The sequence below is a fragment of the Lutjanus erythropterus genome, chromosome 13 (genome assembly GCF_056507025.1).
Source record: "Lutjanus erythropterus isolate fLutEry1 chromosome 13, fLutEry1.hap2, whole genome shotgun sequence".
NCBI classification, from domain to species: Eukaryota; Metazoa; Chordata; class Actinopteri; order Lutjaniformes; family Lutjanidae; genus Lutjanus; species Lutjanus erythropterus.
The window spans coordinates 34,358,517-34,380,740 of NC_139329.1; the positions used below are offsets into that span (position 1 = coordinate 34,358,517).

General features: G+C 39.8%; 1 protein-coding gene across 1 annotated transcript in view; it reads left to right on the plus strand.

Moving 5' to 3' along the window:
- Positions 1-540: 540 nt before the first annotated feature.
- The window catches only part of LOC146316973 (unconventional myosin-IXAa-like), a 97,695-nt gene continuing 76,011 nt past the window's right edge, over positions 541-22,224 (plus strand). The window contains exons 1-7 of the mRNA XM_084734145.1: positions 541-567; positions 1,549-1,643; positions 2,259-2,321; positions 5,114-5,213; positions 8,564-8,617; positions 16,509-16,606; positions 17,689-17,815. Coding sequence (XP_084590271.1) covers positions 541-567; positions 1,549-1,643; positions 2,259-2,321; positions 5,114-5,213; positions 8,564-8,617; positions 16,509-16,606; positions 17,689-17,815 — 564 coding nt within the window. The remainder of the gene's footprint in view (positions 568-1,548; positions 1,644-2,258; positions 2,322-5,113; positions 5,214-8,563; positions 8,618-16,508; positions 16,607-17,688; positions 17,816-22,224) is intronic.

Here is a 22,224-nt window from a genome sequence, read left to right on the forward strand (position 1 = left end):
CTGAGGTACAGGTCTGTATTTTTGCAATGTGACCTCAGTGTGAACAGTCATCTCAGAATTCATGCAACTTTTATGTTTTAAGTCACTGGCCAGAAATGTCTCACTGTGACAGTCTTGTGAAGCGACACTAGTTTGAAGTAAGCCCCTGACATCTAGACTTTTTGGATGAAATCTGTTTCAGCATAGTTAAAAAAAAATCCTCTGTCTTTCTGCTCATCCTCTTTATAATCTGCTCACAAATTTGCTGCCCTCCACTGCACTTCAGCGCATAAATAAAAATGTAAACGCTTCAGTGGCCTTCGTGTTTATTTCTGTACGACAGCGTGCTGCGAGTGAAATCTTTTGCACATGCAGGTCATTTCAGGAACGTGAGTTCATGCTGTAATCTGATATTGGCTATGGATGGATTGATACCACTCCAAAGTGTCGAAACTGAGTCATAATTAAAAACTGATTTACAGAGTTTGAGATGGATTGCAATGAGATGCTACAAATCTTTGGTAACTGAAGACTTTTGAAGATGTTTTTTGAACAATGATGATGTCGATGTTCATTGTAGTGATGGAGGTAGATGATCCTCTGTGTTTCACTGTGTATTGATTAAGGGAAGTCTGACAATATTGAGGAAGACTTCTGAAAAATTTTGCAAAACCTTTTTTAGAAAAATGGGACTTTTTCAAGTTCACTATCAATATAGATACCATAATCGTAAGTATCTGCTGCTACCAGTACCGTCTCTTTCCCTTTATTAAACTGTGAAAATTTGAAACTAATATTGTACCATGTCGGATATCCTCTCCTCTCCTCTCCTCTCCTCTCCTCTCCTCTCCTCTCCTCTCCTCTCCTCTCCTCTCCTCTCGCTAACCAGCTCCACCGGGGCCATCAGACTCCTAATGAGAACCTGAATGAGTCCTCCAGGGGCCTCTAATGATGGACTCTCTGAGTGTGTGCGGTGTAAGTGTGGTGTGGTGTGTGTTAGCAGAAATGCCCACTGACTCCCACAAGTTCGTCTGTTTCCAGCTCTGGAGCGTGTTTGCCTTTATAGGAATTTGGCAGTTTAGTGCATGGTTGACGTGTGTGTGAGTGTGTATCTCTGTGTGTGTGTGTGTGTGTGTGTGTGTGTGTGTGTCTGTGTGTGTGTGTGTGTGTGTCTCGTGGGCCCCTTCCTGAGCCTCATGACCTCTGTTACAGTGCTGTGATTGGTAGCTTTTCCCTCTACTCCTCACACATTTTTTCACTTTGGTTCAGAGTTCAGTTCCCATCATAAAGTTTGTCTGTAGAAATACAGCATTAAAACCCTGCAGACCTGAAAGGCTTCTGGGTATTTTTTTGCTATAACTTGTTGATCGTTGACAATATTTTATGATCCTGCTGTGGCAAAAGCAAGTTGAACGTGTAATTTAGCCATCGGGTTGAACGGATGCGTGTGTCTTTGTGTTTTTAAACTGTACATATAGAATGAACAACACACACTTGTACCTGTCAGTTATCACCTGTCTTCACGCTGATTTGTTGACCTGATGGCGACTCCTTCTGTTTTCTAATTAGGCCTTCGGGAACGCCAAGACGGCCCACAACAACAACTCCAGTCGCTTCGGCAAGTTCATCCAGGTCAACTACCAGGAGAGCGGCACCGTCAGAGGGTGAGAGTCACAAACATGCACACACATCTACAAAAATGACTTTAATGGCACGTTAAAACATAATGCTAGAGAGGCACCGCCAGCATCATAGTTTGAGGCACAGCAGCACCGACCAAGCTGCCATACTGGGACTGAGAACAACTGATTTAACAGTCACTTAATTTTAGAAAAATGGCTGCTGATTAATATCCCACACTGGTCACATAAAATAATTACAATAAATTAATAATTTCTATGTTGTGTCGTGAAAATGAAACGCTCCCTATCGCTGAATACCTTAGTTAACAATATAATTAAGAAGCACTGATTGTAAATTCATATCTGCTATTCATAGCACTTATTTCCTCCTGTGAGAAAGGAAACTGAACTAATCAGCCATTAGGTTATCTAGAGACAGAGCGCTTAATAAGTTTAATTTCACAAATTATTAAAACACAATTATCTCAGCTCAGCCTTCTTCCGTGCATGCTATTCACTTTGTTTCAGCTGGTTTATTAACAGAACTGCAACAGCTTTTTCCTAAACATATATATATTGCTTTGTGTGTGTGTGTGTGTGTGTGTGTGTGTGTGTGTGTGTGTGTGTGTGTGTGTGTGTGTGTGTGTTCATCCTCAGAGCGTATGTGGAGAAGTACCTGCTGGAGAAATCTCGTCTGGTGTACCAGGAGCACAATGAGAGGTGAGTGGAAATCACACTGGCAGCAGTGTGTGTCTTTTTTTTTTTTTTTATCAGGGATGATGAAGAGTTGATGAGGATGATAACTTCATCACTGGTACATCTGACAGATTTTTTGTTGACAGGTTCCCCTAGTTGGCTCACTCACTACAGTGTTTTGGTCAGTTATTGTCCTGTAGTTAAAACATTTGTGACGTATTCGCGTGGTAAGATTTTGTCCAAGGTTCCCCTGAATTCATCTGTATTGATTTTGATCATTTCAAGGATCTGATCAGATGTTAACAGCATCTTGTTGTCAGCACGCCTCCAGTTTGGAGAAGCAGCAAAATGAATTTTAGCCTTCTACAAAAAGGTCCAGCTGAAGTGCACTCTATATTTGTACAGTTTAATTTTACACAAGAAAAGCCTTTTCCAGAGGGAAACCACTGTCATGTCAGGCAAGCATAACTTTCACCAAAGCAACCAGACTATTTTGGCAACAACATTTTACATTTTACCTCACAGAACAGTGGTTGTTGCTCACTTATTGTTACCAGTGTCTGAGAGTTTGTTTGTGTTACTGTGTGATTTTTGTGACTCCAAACGAACCCATGAAAAAAAAATCATCGCTCCCTCCAAACCAACCAGACTCCATTGACAAAATCAGCTATTTTACCTCGCAGAACACCGGAGTTTCTTATCTACCACTTCCCTGAGTGGTTAGGTTGTTAGTGTTGTTGTGTGACTTTGGTTTTTCCAAGGGTTAATTTCGATTCACCACAATCACACAACAACACAAACAAACTAACCACTCGAAGCAGCAGTAGACCAGCAGCTCCTGTGTTCTGTGAGGTAAAATTACTGATTTTGTCAATGGAGTCTGGTTGGTTTGGAGGGAGCGATATTTGGCTTATTTTCCTTACAGAAAAAGCTGTATGACAGCAAGCTAAAGCAGTCTCTTCTCTCTTTTTACTGCTCTCTGCTTCTCCAAATGCATCAACTGTCATCCACTGTAGGAAATACTCCGACGTTTGATAAGTACCTCATAGAACCCCACTTCAAAAAATCCAGACTTTCCCTTTAAGGAGCCTTGGGTGACATGATGCAGCCATAAATAATCTAAATCAGAAATTAGAAATATTGAGAATCATATTTCCACTTGTTTTAGGGATAAGGTATCAAATCCATATCTCTGCACTGATATGTTCTTTGTCAAAGAAACTCAATACTAAAATTGTCTTCATTTCCTCTGCAGGCTGAGGATATATCATGTGTCCTTCTGGAGTAGGCCTCTGCCCTTTGCTCAGTTAACACTGCATTTATCAGGTTTCCCTCTGAGTTTGGTCATTTATGCACATGGGACATGGTCGTCTATTAATACTAACTACACATCAGAAGGATTTTGGAGAAAGAGAACATAAATAGTTCCAGTTTAAAGTAAAAACAGCACCGTCTGTTCTCACTTCTTAATTTTTCACACTAACAGACCTCCTATGCAGCATGCACAAACACACCCTTGCATAAACACATATGTGGGAATTTCCACCTGTACCCACATACCTAAAATATTTTTTTCTTCTCTCAGACAACACACACACCCTCTCTTCTCCACTGGCTCTGTCCCCATATCGCTCATCTCTCCCAGTCAACAGTAAAACAAAATCACTGATCCCACCAGCATAATAGCTTTGTGAGGAAAGGAAAAAAAACAACGTAAAACCGTCCGCCGGTCATCTAATCCTTCTAACCCTGATTGGCCCGGGGTTTCTGTTTCAACCTGATGACAGGCCCTGGCGGCCATATTGATAGGGTGGAAACCAAAGACAGGACCTCCCAGACGGCTCAGACCTGAAGCGGAGAGGCGGGGGAGCGGGCAGGCTGATGATAAACTGCAAACTATCTTAAATCTTAAAGTCAGCCTCATGACAGGTTGCCTCTGAACGACCTCAGTGAAAGAGAAGAATTACCAGGAGGGAGCTGACTGAGCTTCACAGTGATGCTGTCGAGCTTTAGGACTCTGGACTTTGATGGGATTGTAGTTGGTGCAAGTGAGAGGCTGTTACTGTATTCAGCAACTGTAGTTGGGCCTACATTATGATTACATCATGGCGTTAGCTTGATGCAAAACAAAGGAAAAGCTGGAGTCAAACGCAGAACTTCACGTTGCCTTGAAGTTAATTTGTGGTTGTACTGGCAGCAGGAACAGCGGCCGTTAAAAAAATAATAAAATGTGACATAAAAGTATTTTTCTTTTCTGTTTAATTATTGCCTTTCTATATTAAAGTATAAGTCATGTAACTGTACACAAGTTAAAGTCAAAACCATCTACCCATCCTCCAATTATAGGTCCGGATTCTTTAATATCCTCCCTGGGCTTTTTAACTTTCCGCCACTCCATCAGGCGCAAAGCGTCCCTGTGCAGAGGACTGAAGCTCGTTTCCAGCTGTAATAGAATTACATCTCGGTGCGTTGGCTGAAGCCCCAGCCTTTGTCACGGAGGCACGACTCTTTACCTCCAGCCCACACACCACACTGCCGCTTTGTTTGACCTGAAATGTGAGCCTCCAGATGTGACTTATTTGTTACATGCTGTATGTTTTGGTTGTGAAATAGGCTGCAAATAGAGAGTTTTTCTCCGCACTCCGGGTCTCTGAATGGAGTCTCCCCCCTCAGGCGTCGTTTCAGCGGCGCGAGGAGACGTGAAAGCCTCAGTTTACCTCTGAGGGAATTTAAAATGATGCAAGAAATCAATAGAGGAAAAGCGTTTTTGTGCTGTAGAATTATACCCTCCGACTCTTTTGTGTGTGTGTCTGTAGGAACTACCATGTGTTCTACTACCTGTTGGCCGGAGCCAGTGAAGAGGAGAGGAAGTCCTTCCACCTGCTCAAACCTGAGGAATACCACTACCTCAACCAGGTCCGCTCACACACACCCACACACACAGGATTCAGTGCAGATACAAACAGAAAAATAAATACATCCGTGTTGATATGGATATATTTATGCAGTTCTGTTGTGTTACCTGTCAAATGATTAAAATCTCGTTTCTCCCAACATGAAAGACTCGTGCAGCAAGTCTGGACTTCTGCATTGGACTACGATTTGTGTGTACCTTAGAAAAAAATAGGTGGCCTCATGCAAGAACCGCTCATACGAACAGATTTGTTCTTAAGTGATACGCTCGAGTGATTTAAGAGAAACTGTGGCATTCACCAGTTTTCTTGTATTTTGAATTTTCTTCCATATGCAAACACAATTTACGAGTGGTCCTGACCTGTCGTAGAGTCATGTGCAGTCAGTCTGCTGCTCTCCAAACTGAAGTTTTTTACTAATGACTGTATATTTCATTAGTTTGAAGACAATTTGAGTTTGAAAAGTAAATTATACTTCATAATTACGTCAACATTATTGATTTTCCTTTATAGATCTGAAAGTAGGACATCAAACTCCAAACTTGTAGGGTTCTTCTTTTTTTCTCTTTGATGCCATTTTCATGAATGAACACTTCCTGACATATGGAGCAGGAAGCACAGCCATATATGGTATTATTGGGGCGTTAACTAAGCTAATTTACAAGTTGCATGCACGTGCATTCAAATACACACAGATGGATAATTTACACGATTGTCTGAAGTTCCGAGCGTTTGTTGAATCTTACGTGGTGTGTTCGTACGAGCCTTTCGTATGAAGAAAAATAAAAGAAATATAAGACAGGAATACAAAAATGTTCTTGCATGAGGCTCAGTGAATGCCACAAATTCTCTTAAATCATTCATATGTGCCACATAAAGACAAATCTTGTTTGTACAAGTGGTTTTTACATGAGGCCCAATGTGACGTTTAAATTTTGCAGTGCTTCAAAGTACTCCTAGTAAATTTGAAGTGGTAAAAAACGGTTTTCCATCTTCACAAATGCAAGAAAAGTATGTTATTATTGAAAAGTACAGCTGAGGCGCCATGTAGAGAGACTGATGGAGACCCTGAGGATGAGGATGATGATAGAAAATTTCTGCTTCTCTTTTCCCTCCTTTTCTCTCAGTTGGATCTTATTTACTCATTTATCATAACTGGATCACTTCTCAGCGTTCTGAAGTGTCGATTGCATCAGCCCCAAAATTTCAACCCTGCATCTGTGTGTGTGCCATCTGTGTGTGTGTGTGTATGTGTGTGTGTGTGTGTGGCTGGGTGTGTTTACATGCTTGTGTACATGCCAAAAGCCCCCATATGTGTGCATCTTTTGCAGTACATCTGTGTGCATTGGCAGCAGATGTGTTAGGATTCATATTCCCACTTCATATGGCAGTGTACACTGGGGAGGCAACAGAAAAACACTCCTTTGTTCTTCTCTTTTGGCTTACCCCAAAAAAGTAACAGTTTTTTTTTCTCCTCCTCCCTTAATCCCCACGACAACAACTCCCCCCCCCACCGCCCCCCACCCCACACACTACACTCCATCCTCTGCTGCCGGCTCTGCCTGTTACTATGCAGCTCTGTTTCCATGGCAACAGCAAAGACTCGCGAGTTAATCTGGCGCTGACTTGCTCTCGTGCAGAGGGCGCCGGCGGTCGCGTGTGTTTACGTGCACACACGCGCGTCTGCCTAAACGCACACACAAGCACTCCTTACACACATGGCATCACAAAGGAGCGAAATGATTATCCATATTTATCTGTCTGCTCTGTCACAGATGGATTTTGTTCTCTGAGTTCATCTGACTCTGTCTGACATAACTAAGTACATTTACTCAAGTAGTGCACTTAAAGTCGTAATCTTAATCGTAATCTGAAAGTAAAAACAATATGTAGTGATGAAACTACAGAGAATTATCCTCTGAATCTGCAGTGTATCTTGACCCCTGTGAGGTTTCAGTGAGTTTATTTGGCCTCCGGCTGCAACTTAACTGTTGCTATCAAGCAAACATAGTGGAGCATTTAGCAGCTAAAGATTCTGGGAACGTCCTGGGAATGAAACTCAACAATCAACTACCTCACTGACCTTTGATTGATCAATCTGGCATCATGGGCTGGATGATCTAAAATCGCATAAGTACAGTTTTCTCTCAGACCGCTTGAATTACATTATGCTTTAAGGTTATAATGGAAAATAAATTGCCTGCCTCAGCTTTAATATGTTGCAGCAGCAGTAGGATAGGTTGGGGTAGTGTTAGCATTACCTTAATCAGTGAGTAAATAAATGACTAGACATGCATGCAGCATTTCCTGTGAATCCCTCATAATAACGTAGGCAATATGAATCCAGAGAAATGGCGGACCCCGCCACTACCAATAAAAACTACTTCAAAGAGAGGTATTTACAGAACATACATAAATTGAGTGGCTGTTTCAGAAAAATGCAGACAAAGAGGGGTTTAAATCTTTAAGATTATAACTTGAAGTACTTGTACTTTACTGTACAAGTGCTTCAATTTGATGTTACTGTATTTCAGAGGGAAGTATTTTACTTTTTACTTCACTACTTCTTTTGGTAGCTAAACTACCTAGTATAGTATATAATAAAGTTTAAAGTCGCTCCAGCTCGACCGGCTGCAACAGTAAAATGCTACTTCAGCTTTAAAGCAGGGGTATGCAATTTATTTTTGGTGTGATTTGGCAAAAATTTCAGAATAACTTTTTAGCATATTGTAATTGAAGTGGTCTGAGATAAAAATTAGACTTCTGCACCTCCTCAGAGGCTGCGTAGGGTTGGTGGCCGCTAATGGTATTTGGCAGCCTGAGACTCAGCAATTAACTATCTTTCTCCAGAATCGCTTACTGCACTTTTAATGCATCAGTATGAATTATTCAAGAAAATGATATACAACAATATAACCGTCACTGGCTAACAATGGTAGAACTTCTGTACTTTAAGTTAAGTAAGATTTTCAGAAGATTTTCAGAATTCGTACTTGTAATGAAGTATTTTTATTATTTGGTCCTGCTACTTTTATTGAAGTGAAAGATCAAAATACTTGTGTGTTTTGTAAACAAGTCAGTTATGTCACCGTGGACATAAAGTTCTCACTCACTGATTGAGATTGTGTGCTGTTTGAGATTTAAACCAGTTGTTCCCACATTTCTGATTGCATCACATCATGGATTTAATTATCACAGCTCTGGAGATGTGTGTGTCTGTTTGTGAGTGTGAGGATTAGTAATTTTTTCCTCCGCACATATTAACAGCATGTGTCATCTTTCTTCACTTCTAAGTGTGCGTATTATTGTTGTGTATAACTGATGCCTTCTTAACCCGCTCTGCCCTGCTTCCAGATGACAAAGAAATCGCACAAACACCACTGGGACAATTACTATGAGAGCGAACTGGTCAGTATCATGTGGATGACAAGTTGTTTGTGTACGTCTGTGCTCATGGGTGTGTCGTGGTACTCTGCTGGGTTTTTTGGTGCCAGTCCTGGTCTTGTTCTCTTCCTCCGCTGTGCACACACGCCTGCTCTCAGTGAAATGGACTAAAGATGGAGGCGACCTGAGCTGACCTCAGCTGGTCGAGCTCTCGAAAGACCTGCCTCTAAAAACGATTAAAGGGATACCTTTAACATGGAGGTTACGTGACTGTATTTGATCGTGAATTTTCAGGCATTCAGCATCCCATTTTAAGAGACAAACTGGAAAAATTTGAAGCTGAAAAAAAGATCGATAGGAAAATTAACTGATTGGTCTTTTACTGTAAAATAGTTCCTTGTTTTAAAAATGCTTTAATAGAGAAAGTTTTCCATCTCTCTGTAAGTTAAAGTGACTTTTTTCAAGAAGAAATTGAGCTTTTGCATTTCTCATTTCTTTTGAAACCAAGGAAAATTAATATATATACACTACTTAACCAAACAAGATACAAAAAACATAAAGGTATCCCTTTAATCAAGTCTTTGGCTCTGGATGCTTTGCTGTCGGGAGATGGGTGATGACGTCAAAACTGGAGACCGCCATCTTTAAAGGGAAGGTTCAGGTTCACCTTCACCACTACATTTACATTTATTATCTAACACAAACGCTTAACACCGCAGAATAATGTGCTGTAGACAAAGCAGTGGCTGTAGAGTTTAAATTTGCATTTTAAACAATTAAATTCTAAAAGTAAATTCCTATAGAATACTGTTAAATTCAAGAGCAGAGAAGGAAGGAAAATATCAAATGAGCTTTGAGTCTTAAATAAAAATTAGGTTTTGGTTTTTAGGCTAAGATATTAACTTAGTTTAATATGAAATGGAAGTGTTAATTGACATTATGGAGTGTGAATACTCACGCAGACACTGACAGCTGTAGAAAGTTACTTTAACTAACTATTTTCCATTTTAAGTTACTTTACTAAGTAACTAAATCACTGTAGGATTGAGTCATTTTTAGGATTTAATTTAGTGGGGATCAGTGTTGAGTGTTTTTGGCCTGTACCAATATGGTTATTAGTTTTTAAAAACTTAAACACATAATATAAACTAGGGCTGCACCTAACATTTATTTTCAGTAGAGTATTGTTATGATAAACTGATTAATCCTTTAGTCCACAAAATGCCAAAAAAATGTGTGAAAAATTATCATTAATTTAGCAATGCCCAAAGTGACATCTTAAAATTGCTTCTTTTGTCCAAAACAGTCCAAAACCCAAAGACTCTTCATTTACTGTCACACATGAAAAAGAAAAGCAACAATTCTTCACATATAAGAAGCTTGAACCAGCAAATGTTTGACATTTTTGCTTGAAAAATGACTGAAATGATTAATTGATTATAAAAATACTTTGTCAGTTTGTTGGATTAGTTGACTAATCATCGGATCTCTAATATAAATGAACATTAATTGCAAAATGTGGTCATTAAAGTTTGTATTCCTGCATGACAACAGATGTATCTACTTCACAGTATATTGCTGGAAAAAGGCAGGGTTTCATTTCTTGAACCTTTTAAGGATTATAGCTTAAATAGTCGTAACAGAAATGTGTCCCATGGCAGGTAATTGACCCTTCCTAAGTCCCGCCCCCTTTTCTTTACTAACTTTATTTCCTTACTCTGAGAATACAGTAGGCAATAACAGAAAGCGCTAGTTACCATTTCTTTACATGTTGTTTGTTCTATGAGTAGGTTTCAGTAGTGATCAATACTGTAGGCTTCACATCCTGAAACTTCCCTCGAAGTGTGTGGTCCATTTTGTTTTGTGTGTGTGTGTGTGTGTGTGTGTGTGTGTTTGCCGTTTCACCGGTCTGTGAGCCTGCCACCGTCTCCACCTGAAGTGAGTAATGTTTGGTCAGTGGGATGTTGTGTGTGGTGAAGGGATTCAGTATCTCCTAATGGGAGATTATGTTACTTTGACTTTGCCGCTGAGCAAACACTTGACATGAGTACAGGGTCAGTATAAATATAACTCGTACTGTATTTCCCTCTTGACTTTGGCTCTTTGTCTCCCACTTTTTTTTTTAACATCTTCTTTTGTCCAGGAAAGGCTTTCTGAGGACACTCACTCTTTTTTTAACACTTATTGTAGATCCTGCTTCACATTCATCCAGTTAAAGGAGTATCTTCCAAAAATCTGCTTTTTGAATATCAAATAATCCCCTTTTCCTGTATGCTTGAAAAGTGCTCTAAAATGCTGTCGTCATTTTGGATTTCTAGTAGTTACAATTTATTCCAATTTTAGCCCAGAGTCATTGCAAAAACTGTTGAGAAAATCTTGCAGAACAATCCCTACCTCGTTTTGATTCATGGTCTTAGTCATGGTTTCCCGTTTTAAATCATTGTAAGTAACTCTAAGCTGACAGCTGGGTATCGTGATTTCCTGATTATTCTGATTTACAAAATCCAGTTCAGTTCTGTCTGTGATTCGAATCATCGGTTCAATATTTCAGCTACAGTACAAGTTTTGCTTGGATATGAAAGAGATTCTCAGACAACAAATGCTGTCAATTGTAAAGTGCATTAATTACATTAAAGAAAAAAATTAATGAAAAAAAAAAACAGATTGTTAGTCAGTCAGTGGTCAGTTAGATGAGCCCTGTATACCTGAATGGAAGACTTTAACTCAGTAATCAGTATCAGTGTTTATGAGCTTCAAAAAGAGGCCATCAAACTAGCAGCAAAACATGTTAAAGCAGCCAAATTTGTCAAGTTTCCCCAAATATTTAAGTATTGCATCCCTGGTAACTTATTCTCTCTGATATGAGGAGCTCAATTTGCTCCAGAGAAGCTTCCTAATCCTGGAGAGGAGCCACAAACACTGGTGGCTGCAGTCCTTTTGCAGGCTAACAGGCCATATCCCAGCCACATACATAGAAAAAATACAAACATGAAACACTTTTTGACCTGAGTGTTTTCATGTCTGTCTAGCTCCCCAGCTAATGTCAAAATGCTTGACATAGAAATGCAACCCATGTGCAGCTTTTTTTTTTTTGCTTTTCAGAGCTGCAAGAGAAAAAAAATGCTATATGGACACAAGACTTAGCAGGTTTAATACTTCACACGAAGTCAGTTACAAACATTTCAGATCCAGGCTACAAAGGGGTGAATATTTGATAATCAAATGATGACTTTTCCTTGCAAAAAATACTTCAGCATTTTTATAAACACCCTTATCTGCTTTCTTTGTGAGAGTGAGAGGAGAAGATTGACATCAATTCATTAAAAATTAGGACATGTTTAGCTTAGCTTAGCATAAAGACCACTAATAGTGAGAAAAATGCTAGCCTGGCTCTGTCTAAAGTGGAAAACTAATTTGTTAGCTAAAACAACATGTTACATACAATTTGTTGTTTTAACACATTTCTGTTCATGTACAGTGAATAAATCAGCTTTAGAGGTGTTGTAGGTGTGTTTTGACAGAGTCAGGCTAGCTGCTTTTCCACTCTTAATGCTAAGCTAGGCTAACCACCCCCTGATTCCTCTGTATTTGATGTTTGGCACTGCATTTTATTAAAATTAATTTGAGACTACCCATTCATATATTGTACTGCACTCCACTGTAATACTTATTTTATTTTTACATTGGTTCCAATCAGTTGTAGCTTTTAAACAAAATCTTTTATTTAATTTAATGGTTTAATGTCTTTCATGTGTCGCTTTGTGTTTCTTGTATATTTTGTTCTTAAATGAATTATTGCCTTATTGTGGAAAGGTGCTGCAGTATACAGATAAATTTGACTTGCCTCAACAAAAGACGTGAGATTGTTATTGATCTTCTCATCTTCTCATTTCACTCTTGCAAAGGAAGCAAAACATAGTATTTCCCAAAAGTCAGTTCTATTTATATTGAGTTTTCTAAGAGCAGTTTTCATATACAGCAAAGCTAAACTATACGCTTTATGACATCATTTACAGAAACCCCAAAATGTTTCCTTTTACTTCAGTGACTTTCTCCTTTTTCCTTTTTTCTGTCTCATGTTTTCTCGTTACACAACCGTCTCTGCTCACTGTTTGCTGACACACTGTCTCTCTCTCAAGGGTCAGTCAGTGACCTCATCAGTCTGTGACCCCACCGTCTAAGGAGATGATGTCACCGTCTTCACAAACCATGCACACACACACACGCACACACAGACAGACAGAAAGCTCAGCAGCCCTTGACAGCTGTCTGAGCATCTGACCAACCCTTTGGGCCTATTTAACCTTTGACCTCCAGCGCTGGTCAGTGTGTGTGTGTGTGTGGGGGGGGCACGTTGGAAATAAATAGAGACACTCAGCACTTTGAACAGTGACAAGTGTATACAGATTCCAGATGCAACATCTGCAGCAGAAAATAGAAAATAAACAAACGGGATTAAAAAGGAAAAACAAGTATCTGACTAAAGATCCCAAAGACCAAACATGTTGTGGATGTTTGCATTTGATGTGTGCAGCCGGGCGTTTGGTTCGGGGCCTCGGTGGCTGTGGGTTTGCATTTTGTGCCTGTTTGGGTGTCTATGGTTTCTGGAGTGTGGAATGTCTAGTGACGGGGTGGCATGCTGTTTTTGGCACAACGTCGACCGGGTGCCTTGACAACATAAATCACGGTTAAGTCATGGTAAGTAGCGGGAAAAGCCTCGACTGGATGCACAAAACTTTTAACCGGATCCCCGAGTGATCTGTTAAAAAGCTCCATGTGCAGCGTCGGCTGGGCTCCCGACTCGACTCAGTTCAGTGTAAACCTGCACCAGAAGTGTTGCAACTGGCATAATATTACAATTTCATTTTCTGAAGGAAGAAAAGATTCTTTGTTTAAAATAAGTAAGAGGAACAGATTGTTTCTTAATCATCCCATTGCTGCACTCAAGAATACCTTGTTCTTTTTTTCAAAGTACACTGTAAAAGAAAAACATTATTTCAAGGCATCTGGCTTCACTACATGTTTGAGTTTTGAAATAAACAAAAGTTTTGCTGACCTATATTGTTTTGGTGAAATAATTTACTGAGATAGACTTGGATAAACTTAAATCTTTGAGTTTTAGAAATCCCAAAAGTTGGTATTTCAAAGATTGTTCACAGTCAGATGTGAACCTGGTCATTATTTAGGTGCTTGAAATTTGGTTGATATTTAAAATATTAAATTATCAACAATTATTCCTTTCACTTTAATGAGTCAACAGTTTTGAAACAAATTTTGGGGTGATTTCTAAAACTCAAATATTCAAGTTTAGCTAAAGAAAAAAGTAAATTATCTCAACAAAACACTATTAGTTGGTATAGCTGCATAAACAATCATACCACCAGTATAATCACCATTATATTAGAGTACAAATCTTGTTTTTTTTCAGGGAAAATTAAAATTGTGATGCTAATCATATTTCAATTGCAGTTTCAGTTAAAATAATGGCAATATGACTTTTATACCATATCATGCAGCCCTATTAGTTGGCAAAACTTTTTCAAAACTTGCAGGAGGAGTCTGTAATATATTTACTGAAATAAATCCTAAAATGACCATGACATGTCATCAGAGAGCAAGGAAACATGTTAAGTTGAAATACTCGCTTCTCTGACAGCAACGTGTCCTCCTTTCTATTCTTGTCTGGAATGTTTTGCCTGTTTCATGATAATTAGAGTTCAAATTAATGACACATGTTCACAGAATGAATAAGTGTTGTGTCAACTGAGTCATAACAAATCATTAATAATGTTTTAGTTGTAGATTGATTGAATTGAGCGATATCTTAATGGAGTCTGGCGCACAATGAGACAGACATCCACTGAACTCCGACTCCGGTGTGTATTTTCTGAGCAAAAATGAGCACAGCCGTCCAGATAGCAGGCTGAAGTCAGAGACAGCGTATGAAATAGTTTGAAGTCCAAAATTTAATATACCATCAGTGAAGCTCAGGCAGGCTGCAGAAACACTGCAGAAGTGCAAGGCGAGCGCAACATTGTAAATTGACAATAACAAGTGAGGACAAGTCCTCCACTGTAAGTTGATCAGCTATTTATAGCCGTCAATTGCCTATCAAAGTAAAGCTAAGCCCGTTATCCTGAAAACAAAAGCCCACTGGTACAAAAATACACACTCTGGAGTGTCTGCCAGACTCCAGATTTCAAAGAAGGCTGTGGCATTGTTAGAGAAGACAGTGTTTTATGATAAATTACAGTAAATATATTACTGATTTCTCCTTTAAGAGTTTCAGTTGGGCTCTAAACTCAGAAATCTATTGAAGTAAGTTAAGAGTTTTCTCAATTTTTTCATTTTTACAGTGTACCAATAGCTAAGGTTTTGGTTTTTGACCAAAGTATTCCCTCGCAACTGGCCAAAATTGATCTCTTTATTTTCTCAACTTCCTCCAACGTATCACATTGTGCTGCTTGGCGCTGAGGTCGAACATACCCGGCAATTTTAAAAGTGGCTTTTCCCGGGTCTCGCCGTAGCTCGAGAAGCCTCAAAACCCCCTTTGTTGCAATTGGAGAGGCTCGCTGGAGAGGTACGCCGATTGTTGGCACTGCAGCTCCTGACTTGTTCTAAGCCAAAGGAAAACAATGGAGCGGCAGAGCAGAGGAGTGTTGGATGTTAAAGTGTAGAAGAGGCAATCCAGCGTGTGGATTATGGGTTCCTGTGTCTTCTCTCGCTGGCCGGTCGCTGTGGTATGTGCTAATTACAGCCTGAGAGAGGCTCGCTGCCGGAGCAGAGACACACTGACCGACCGGAGGGCTCGAGGAGACACACACACACACACACACACACACACACACTGTCATCATATACATACACATTCCTCCCTCCTTTACAATCCCTGTATGATATTAGTGTCTCCCAATTACACAGAAATGCACTTGTGTTCACTCAGCAGAGTTTCCCCACAGAGTGCGTTCACTGACGTCGTTTATCTTGAATTTTCTCAGCTGAAGATTTTCTGTCTTTTCTGACATGCTGCTTTAATTAATCACTTCAAAGCCAACGTACGATTTGACTGATTAATTACTGTCATCTGCTGAGCTGAGTCAGACGACCGTGACAGTATTTGTTCCTGTAATCAATTTCGTTCCAGCATGGTGGTCTCGAACGTTTAAATACGTGGCCTCCGCTGTCTGATGGAGCTCTCAGAGGACCGAGGTGTGGACCCGGGTCACGTGACTCTGAAGACGTGACTTGGCGATCTCCTCAAGCCAAATCATCACAGGAATACCAAGACACACCTTAAGAATAATAATAATAATTTTGATGCACAATAATAAACAATATGACACAATAATTAGTCGCAGAGAACAATACGATCAAAATAACAACAGGATAAAAAAAGAAGGTATTGTAGCTGGATCCTTCAATTGTTCAGCTGCCAACCCCCACAAACAAACACTGGACTCCTTAACTCCGATCACACAAACACTGGACAGCTACAAGGATGTTACATCAATAAACATGAGAATCCATTTTTCTTTTCGAGTTGTTTCCACCTTGTAGAGTCAGACTCAGACTCTAACTTGTAACTTGCAAAACAATGACTGTTCCACCTCTGATTTAATGATATATTTTATCATTTTATTTAATTTTCAGGTGCATTATCTTCCTCTGATTTTAGCAGAAGCAGTCTTTATTTCTCGTATATATGAAATATTGTGGGAAACTCTGCTCAGTCACACACATGCAGTCATTTAGCTCCTGCAGGACACAGTTGATACATCCATTAGTTTCACAAAGCGCCAAGTCTAGCATGATTACAAGACAAGCTTCACTGTTATATATTCATTAAAAAGTCCTTCGTGATGCTGATGTTTCTCTCCGTCTTCTCTGTTCTTCTGTCTCCACCTGACACCAGCAGGACTGCTTCACAGTGGAGGGAGAGGATCTGAAACATGACTTTGAGCGGCTGCAGCTGGCTATGGAGATGGTCGGCTTCTTACCCACCACACGCAAACAGTAAGATGAGCTAAATGTTGCAGATGAGCGCTGTTATATAACTGACTACAGGACCTCAGTCTTGTCTGTTAGAATCGTGCTCAGGAAGGTTTTTTAAAGTTACAACCAGGAGCTTTCATAATAGCTTGATTTTGGAGCCCCCTGTGGACAAAAGCAGAAGTTTTTCCACTGTAATAACCACAAAATATAAAATTATCTAAATAAAAACCTCCTCATACTTCTTTTTAAGTGGCTAACATAATACTGACTCTAACTTTGCCTGTGAAAATGTAAAGGCTTGTTTAATCTGATTTCAAGGAGAATCTGACCCAATGGCCGACATAACTATATGGAAATAGCCAATCATCTCGCGGGTGGTCTCATTAATTTACGCAGGTCATGTAGAGACATCAGTAATAAATTGAGGCTGTTTCATAACCAGTTAAAAGCTCCTTGTAGTGGCTTTAAGTTGAAAGAATTTGCAGAAAATTATTGCATTACATTACATATTTGTGGAAACACCAGATGTGGTCAATGGAGACTTAAATCAGAATAATCACACTGTAAGTAATCCTACTCTTTAACTCATGTTCCCACAAAACATTTATTTTTTTATATCTCACATAGCTCAAAGCATGTTGTGCCATACTTCCTTAAATCTTTATAATGATGAACTGAGTCACTGAGGTCACTGAGGTCACTTTATTCTGTGAGTAAACAGGCCTCAGTCAGAGCACTTTTTAATGTCACTTTCTTAGCAATTATAAGTAAAACTCAAAATCCTGATCATTTTATATCCGCTGCAAAAAGTATTTAAAGCTGCTGCAAGCAACTTTCATATTTTGTTCATTTCAGAGGCTCCTGCAGACAAAAGCTTTAGTGTTTCCACCTTAATAACCACAAAATATAAAGTCAAAAATGAAATTTTAGTGTAATAAAGAGATATAGAAATACACGATATAGCCCTACAAGCTCTTCTGGTTAAGAATCTCTGAGCACAGCAACTTTTTTCATCTATCGTAAAACATTCTCGACAAGACAGAAGGTTAGTCGGCCAAAATCATGTAAATGTATTAACAGTAAGTGTCTTTCTTCTTCGTCAGGATTTTCTCCCTGCTGTCAGCGATCCTCCACCTGGGAAACATCCGCTACAAGAAGAAGACCTACAGGGACGATTCCATCGACATCTGCAACCCAGAGGTCCTCCCCATCGTCTCAGAGCTGCTAGAGGTGAGCAGCATCCTGCAGCCTTTTCACAAAACATTAAACTTCAAGTATCGACTATTAGTAAAACTCAAATTTTTGCAAAATATAATTTAATTTGAATAATAATCTAGTTTTCATCTGAAACCCCAGTAGAAAAAGCCACATATGACATGTCTGAGTCAAAAAACACAGAACGTCTTGTCTTACTGGCTTTATGCTGAAATACAATACTCTAAATACTTGGAAGGATAATAAAAATGAAGAATTGTAGCAGGGCTTTACCACAGGGATTGTTTATTCTCCCTAAATACGTTCTTTGCCATTTTGTCTCCCTAAGTTATTCCATCACATGCCCACTGGAGATACTTAAAACTCTGCGGACTTAGTGAACTTTAAAGAACACGTAGGATCCATTTGAGCGAATGACTTTTCCTTTTGCTGTTTCTTTTTTTTTTTCTGTGAGAAATCGTGATCCCTGCTGCCAGAGTTTACCTCCTGTATGGGGCTTTTCAAAAAGCCTTTTTAGAGAGCTGAGGACTCTCTGCGTACAAGCACAGCTTGTGGTGACAGCGGAAGTTAAGAGGTGCTTCAGGTCCCAGAGAGCCGTCCAACCAGCCAGTGCTTCCACAAAGTACTGCTTGTGTCGAGGCTATTTTCAGACCTCTTGTGCTGGCGTGCTGTTGCGTAGGCGAGCTTTCCCACCAGGAACGAGTCCTTGTTGTTGTCCCAGTGTCACCTGCACTGTTAAATCGTATTTAATTGATTATAAAAACACTGACACAAGCTTCAACAAGAGTTAATACAAGACTTACCAAAAACTTTTTGTTCCTCAAAGAGATTTAGAGAGAGTTCCACTCTTTTTGAAGTAGGTTCTATGAAGTACTTGTCTTTCCATAGTCAGTGTATTACCTTCATTGGATGGCAGTCGGCAAGTCCTCAGTTTGGACAGGCAGCAGGAGTAACAGTGTAGGAAACTAAGCAATTGCTGCTGTGAAAAGGGTCAGCAGCAAAAACCTAGAAAAAACTATATCGGTTTAAGTGTGTGCAATATTTAGAATATTTTCACTGCTTTACCTCTGTGTTTGACAGCCATTCCTGATTGGAAACCACTGTTATATAAACCAAATATCTCTCTCTCCAGAGCCACCAGACTCCATTGGAAAAAAACATAAGTTTTAGCTAGCACAGGATTGGAGTCTCGCTGGTCTACCGCTGCCTCCATTGGTTGGCTTGGTTGTGTTATTGTATGATTTGATGAATCCAAACTAACCTTTTAAGACACAGAAATCCCTCAGTAGCACAAACAAACTAACTGATCAAGGCAGAGGTAGACCAGCAACTAACAGTAAAATGACTGTTTTTGCCAGTGGAATCTGGTAGCTTTGGAGAGACTGATATTTGGCTCACATAACGGTGGTTTTGTGTCAGAAAAGGTTGACAGCAAAGTAAAGCAGCGAAAATAACATTAAACTATACACTTAAACTGATAATTGGTTTTGCTGCTGATCCATCGCTTAACTTCCTACACCGGTACTCCTGCTCCTACCGCTTCTGTGCCGACCGCCAACTACTGTAGGTAATGCGCTGACCACGGATAAGCAGAACAATCCAAACTATCCCTTTAAATTTGAGGTGAAATCTTTTCTTGTTTTTCTGCAAAGCGCTGCAGGTTTCTGCCTCAGCCTGCAGAGCTGTAAATTGTCACTCAGAGTATGGAGTGTAGTGGGTGGTCAGTGCATGTCCAATCACATTCCCGCTTGCACAGCCATTACTTGTCTAATTGCATATTTGAAAGCAGATTAGTTTGCTCAGTGGCAGCACTTTGTCTGTGTAAATAAAGTTCAAATGAAGTTCAGCCAGCCTCTGGTTACAACATCATTATTATAGAAGCGGTAGAAGTAAAACTGCCTCAGACTATTCATAGACTGCAGCATCAGTGCCTTGTAGAAGGTCTCATGCTGGTTCAGTGTTCCTCATTTGCTTCATTTATTTTAACAATTTTACAACCTTACATCTGTTTTAGTACTGCACAAACAAAAGCGGCTCTTATGAAAGCTTTGATCTATGCATACATCTTCCTGACCTCAATCTAGACACTGTAGTAATTACCCAACATACACTGAACAGTCTGGTCTGTCCCAGTAGGTATTTTTCCATTGAAAAGATGTTTTAATACCAACTGTGAGCGGTGGAAAGTGAAACTATTTTTCATGACTATTTTAAAATGCTCCAATGTAGACTGTATTTCACAGGGATTATTATTATTTTTTTTTTTGCAGTTGTGACATTTTTCATCCTCCAAAATTTGTAAATAATCGCCTATCATCACGTTAGCCTAACTTACAAACAGTATCAAAATTTCACAATTGAAAACTAGAAAAAACGTTCCCCCTGGCAAGGACTGAAGCCTCCTGGATGTAAGTCCTCCTGCCAACTACTGGACTTTGTCCTCATTTATACTTCTTCCCCTGACTTCTTAAAGCCTTCCTGCTAGAAAACCTTTTGACATTTCTGGCAAAAAGGCCTGAAGACTACAGTTGAAACTGTAACCAGTAAGTACTTCTTCTCCCATTACAATGTCCTGAAGCTTCTTGCTGGCGGCACACAGCCTATATCATTCGTATTTATGACATCTTATAAGAAACATTTAATACATCTTTGTGTGCACATTTTCAGCTACCAGTGAGATATGACAACTGAACAAATTAACACGTCCTTTGCATGATGTTTCCTTTACTTTATATGGTAATGTTGTTGCAATGTGGCTAAAATTGTGACAACAATATCTCCAAAAAGTGATGGAAACAGGACAACGTACACACCATACTGGCGACGTTAAAAATAACATGCTAAGGACGACACTAGAATTTTACTTGTAGTTTAAGCTTAAGGAAGATACGCTGCAACTACTTTCCTTTGTGTTAGTAGGGTGTTACAAAGAGGTTTTAGGCATCCAGACTGATTATCATCCAGTTTTTAACTAGAAACCAATGTTTAAATCCAGATTGGTGCTCACTGAGGTAGATTTAGACTGTTCTGGACTCTATTGTGCAAGGTGAGAGATGAGAAAACATTTCCTGGCACAGGTTACCGTGCCACGCAGCTTTTTACAAATTTATGATGTTGAGCTGAATTTGTGTTCATTCTTGACACTAAGTGCAGACCACACACACACACACACACACACACACACACACACACACACACACACACACACACACACACTCATCAGTGTGCGCCCACCACAAGGACAACTCAAACATCCACATGCTGTTCTGATTTACCTTGGGACTGAGCGATGGTGGCACTTCCCAGTCCCCGCTACAAACTTCAACGATTAGCCGGATGTGCTTGTTGAGTCGCTGACAAAACAATGTCCGAAGTGTGCCGGAGACTCCTGTCAACAGCACAGCGGGGATGTTATGGCTGGTGGAGGGCCTGCCAGGGCTCCCCTTTAACATCCAGACCGGTCTCTTTGACTCTGCAGAGGTCCAGCGAGGCAGTGACGTGAGCTGAGCCACATGTTGGCCACATGCTCGGGGGTTAGTGTTTTAAGTTCAAGTTTATTTGGATGTCTGTTAGTTGGTGCAGAGGCAGCGGCTATTTGTCCCCAGGGACACATAAAACATTCTTAAAGCAGAGGAGAAGAAAGGAAGGAAAACCAAAACACAGCTCAATGAAATTAAACAAAGAGTCGCAATGAAACAGGATTTTGAGGGCATCTTAACCCTTTAATTTGGCCCTTGAACATTTCTGCCCAAATATGTTATGGTGTGACAAAAGAGGGGTCAGTGAGGAAAGTCAGTGTTATTTGATGAGAGGATTAGGATTTCTCCCGTGAGTTTTTAAGGCTCTACTCTAAAGAATCAATATGAGTTTTAGTGTATGCTATATTTACAACATTTTCACCACTTTACCTTGTTGTCTGACAGCCTTTTCAATGGGAAACCACAGTTAAACAAGCCACCGCGGTTCTGATCCACCCCTGCCTCGATCTGTTAGTTGGTTTGTTATTATGTGACTTCTGTGAATCCAAACTAATCTTTTAAAGTCACACTAAAGTCACACACAAAAAAAAACAACAACTAGTTGAAGCAGCGGCAGTCTAGCAACTTTCACGTTTTGCCAGGTAAAATTACTGATTTCGCCAATGACGTCTGGTTGCTTTGCAGAGAGTCATATTTGGGTTATATATAACGGTGGTTTCCCTTTTGCAAAGGCTGTCTGATGGCAAAGTAAAGGATTTAGGTAGCTAAATTATGTTCTGCTGCTTTTTTCGTGTAAGCTTTATTTATTTAGGAAGAGTCCCATTGAGATCTCTGATCTCTAAAAATTCCTGGCCAAGACAGGCAGCAGTACAAAAAGGAGAAGAGATAATTAAAGGTAGAGTCAGTAGGATTTGTCCAAGTTGTTCGTAAATGCATCAGGACATC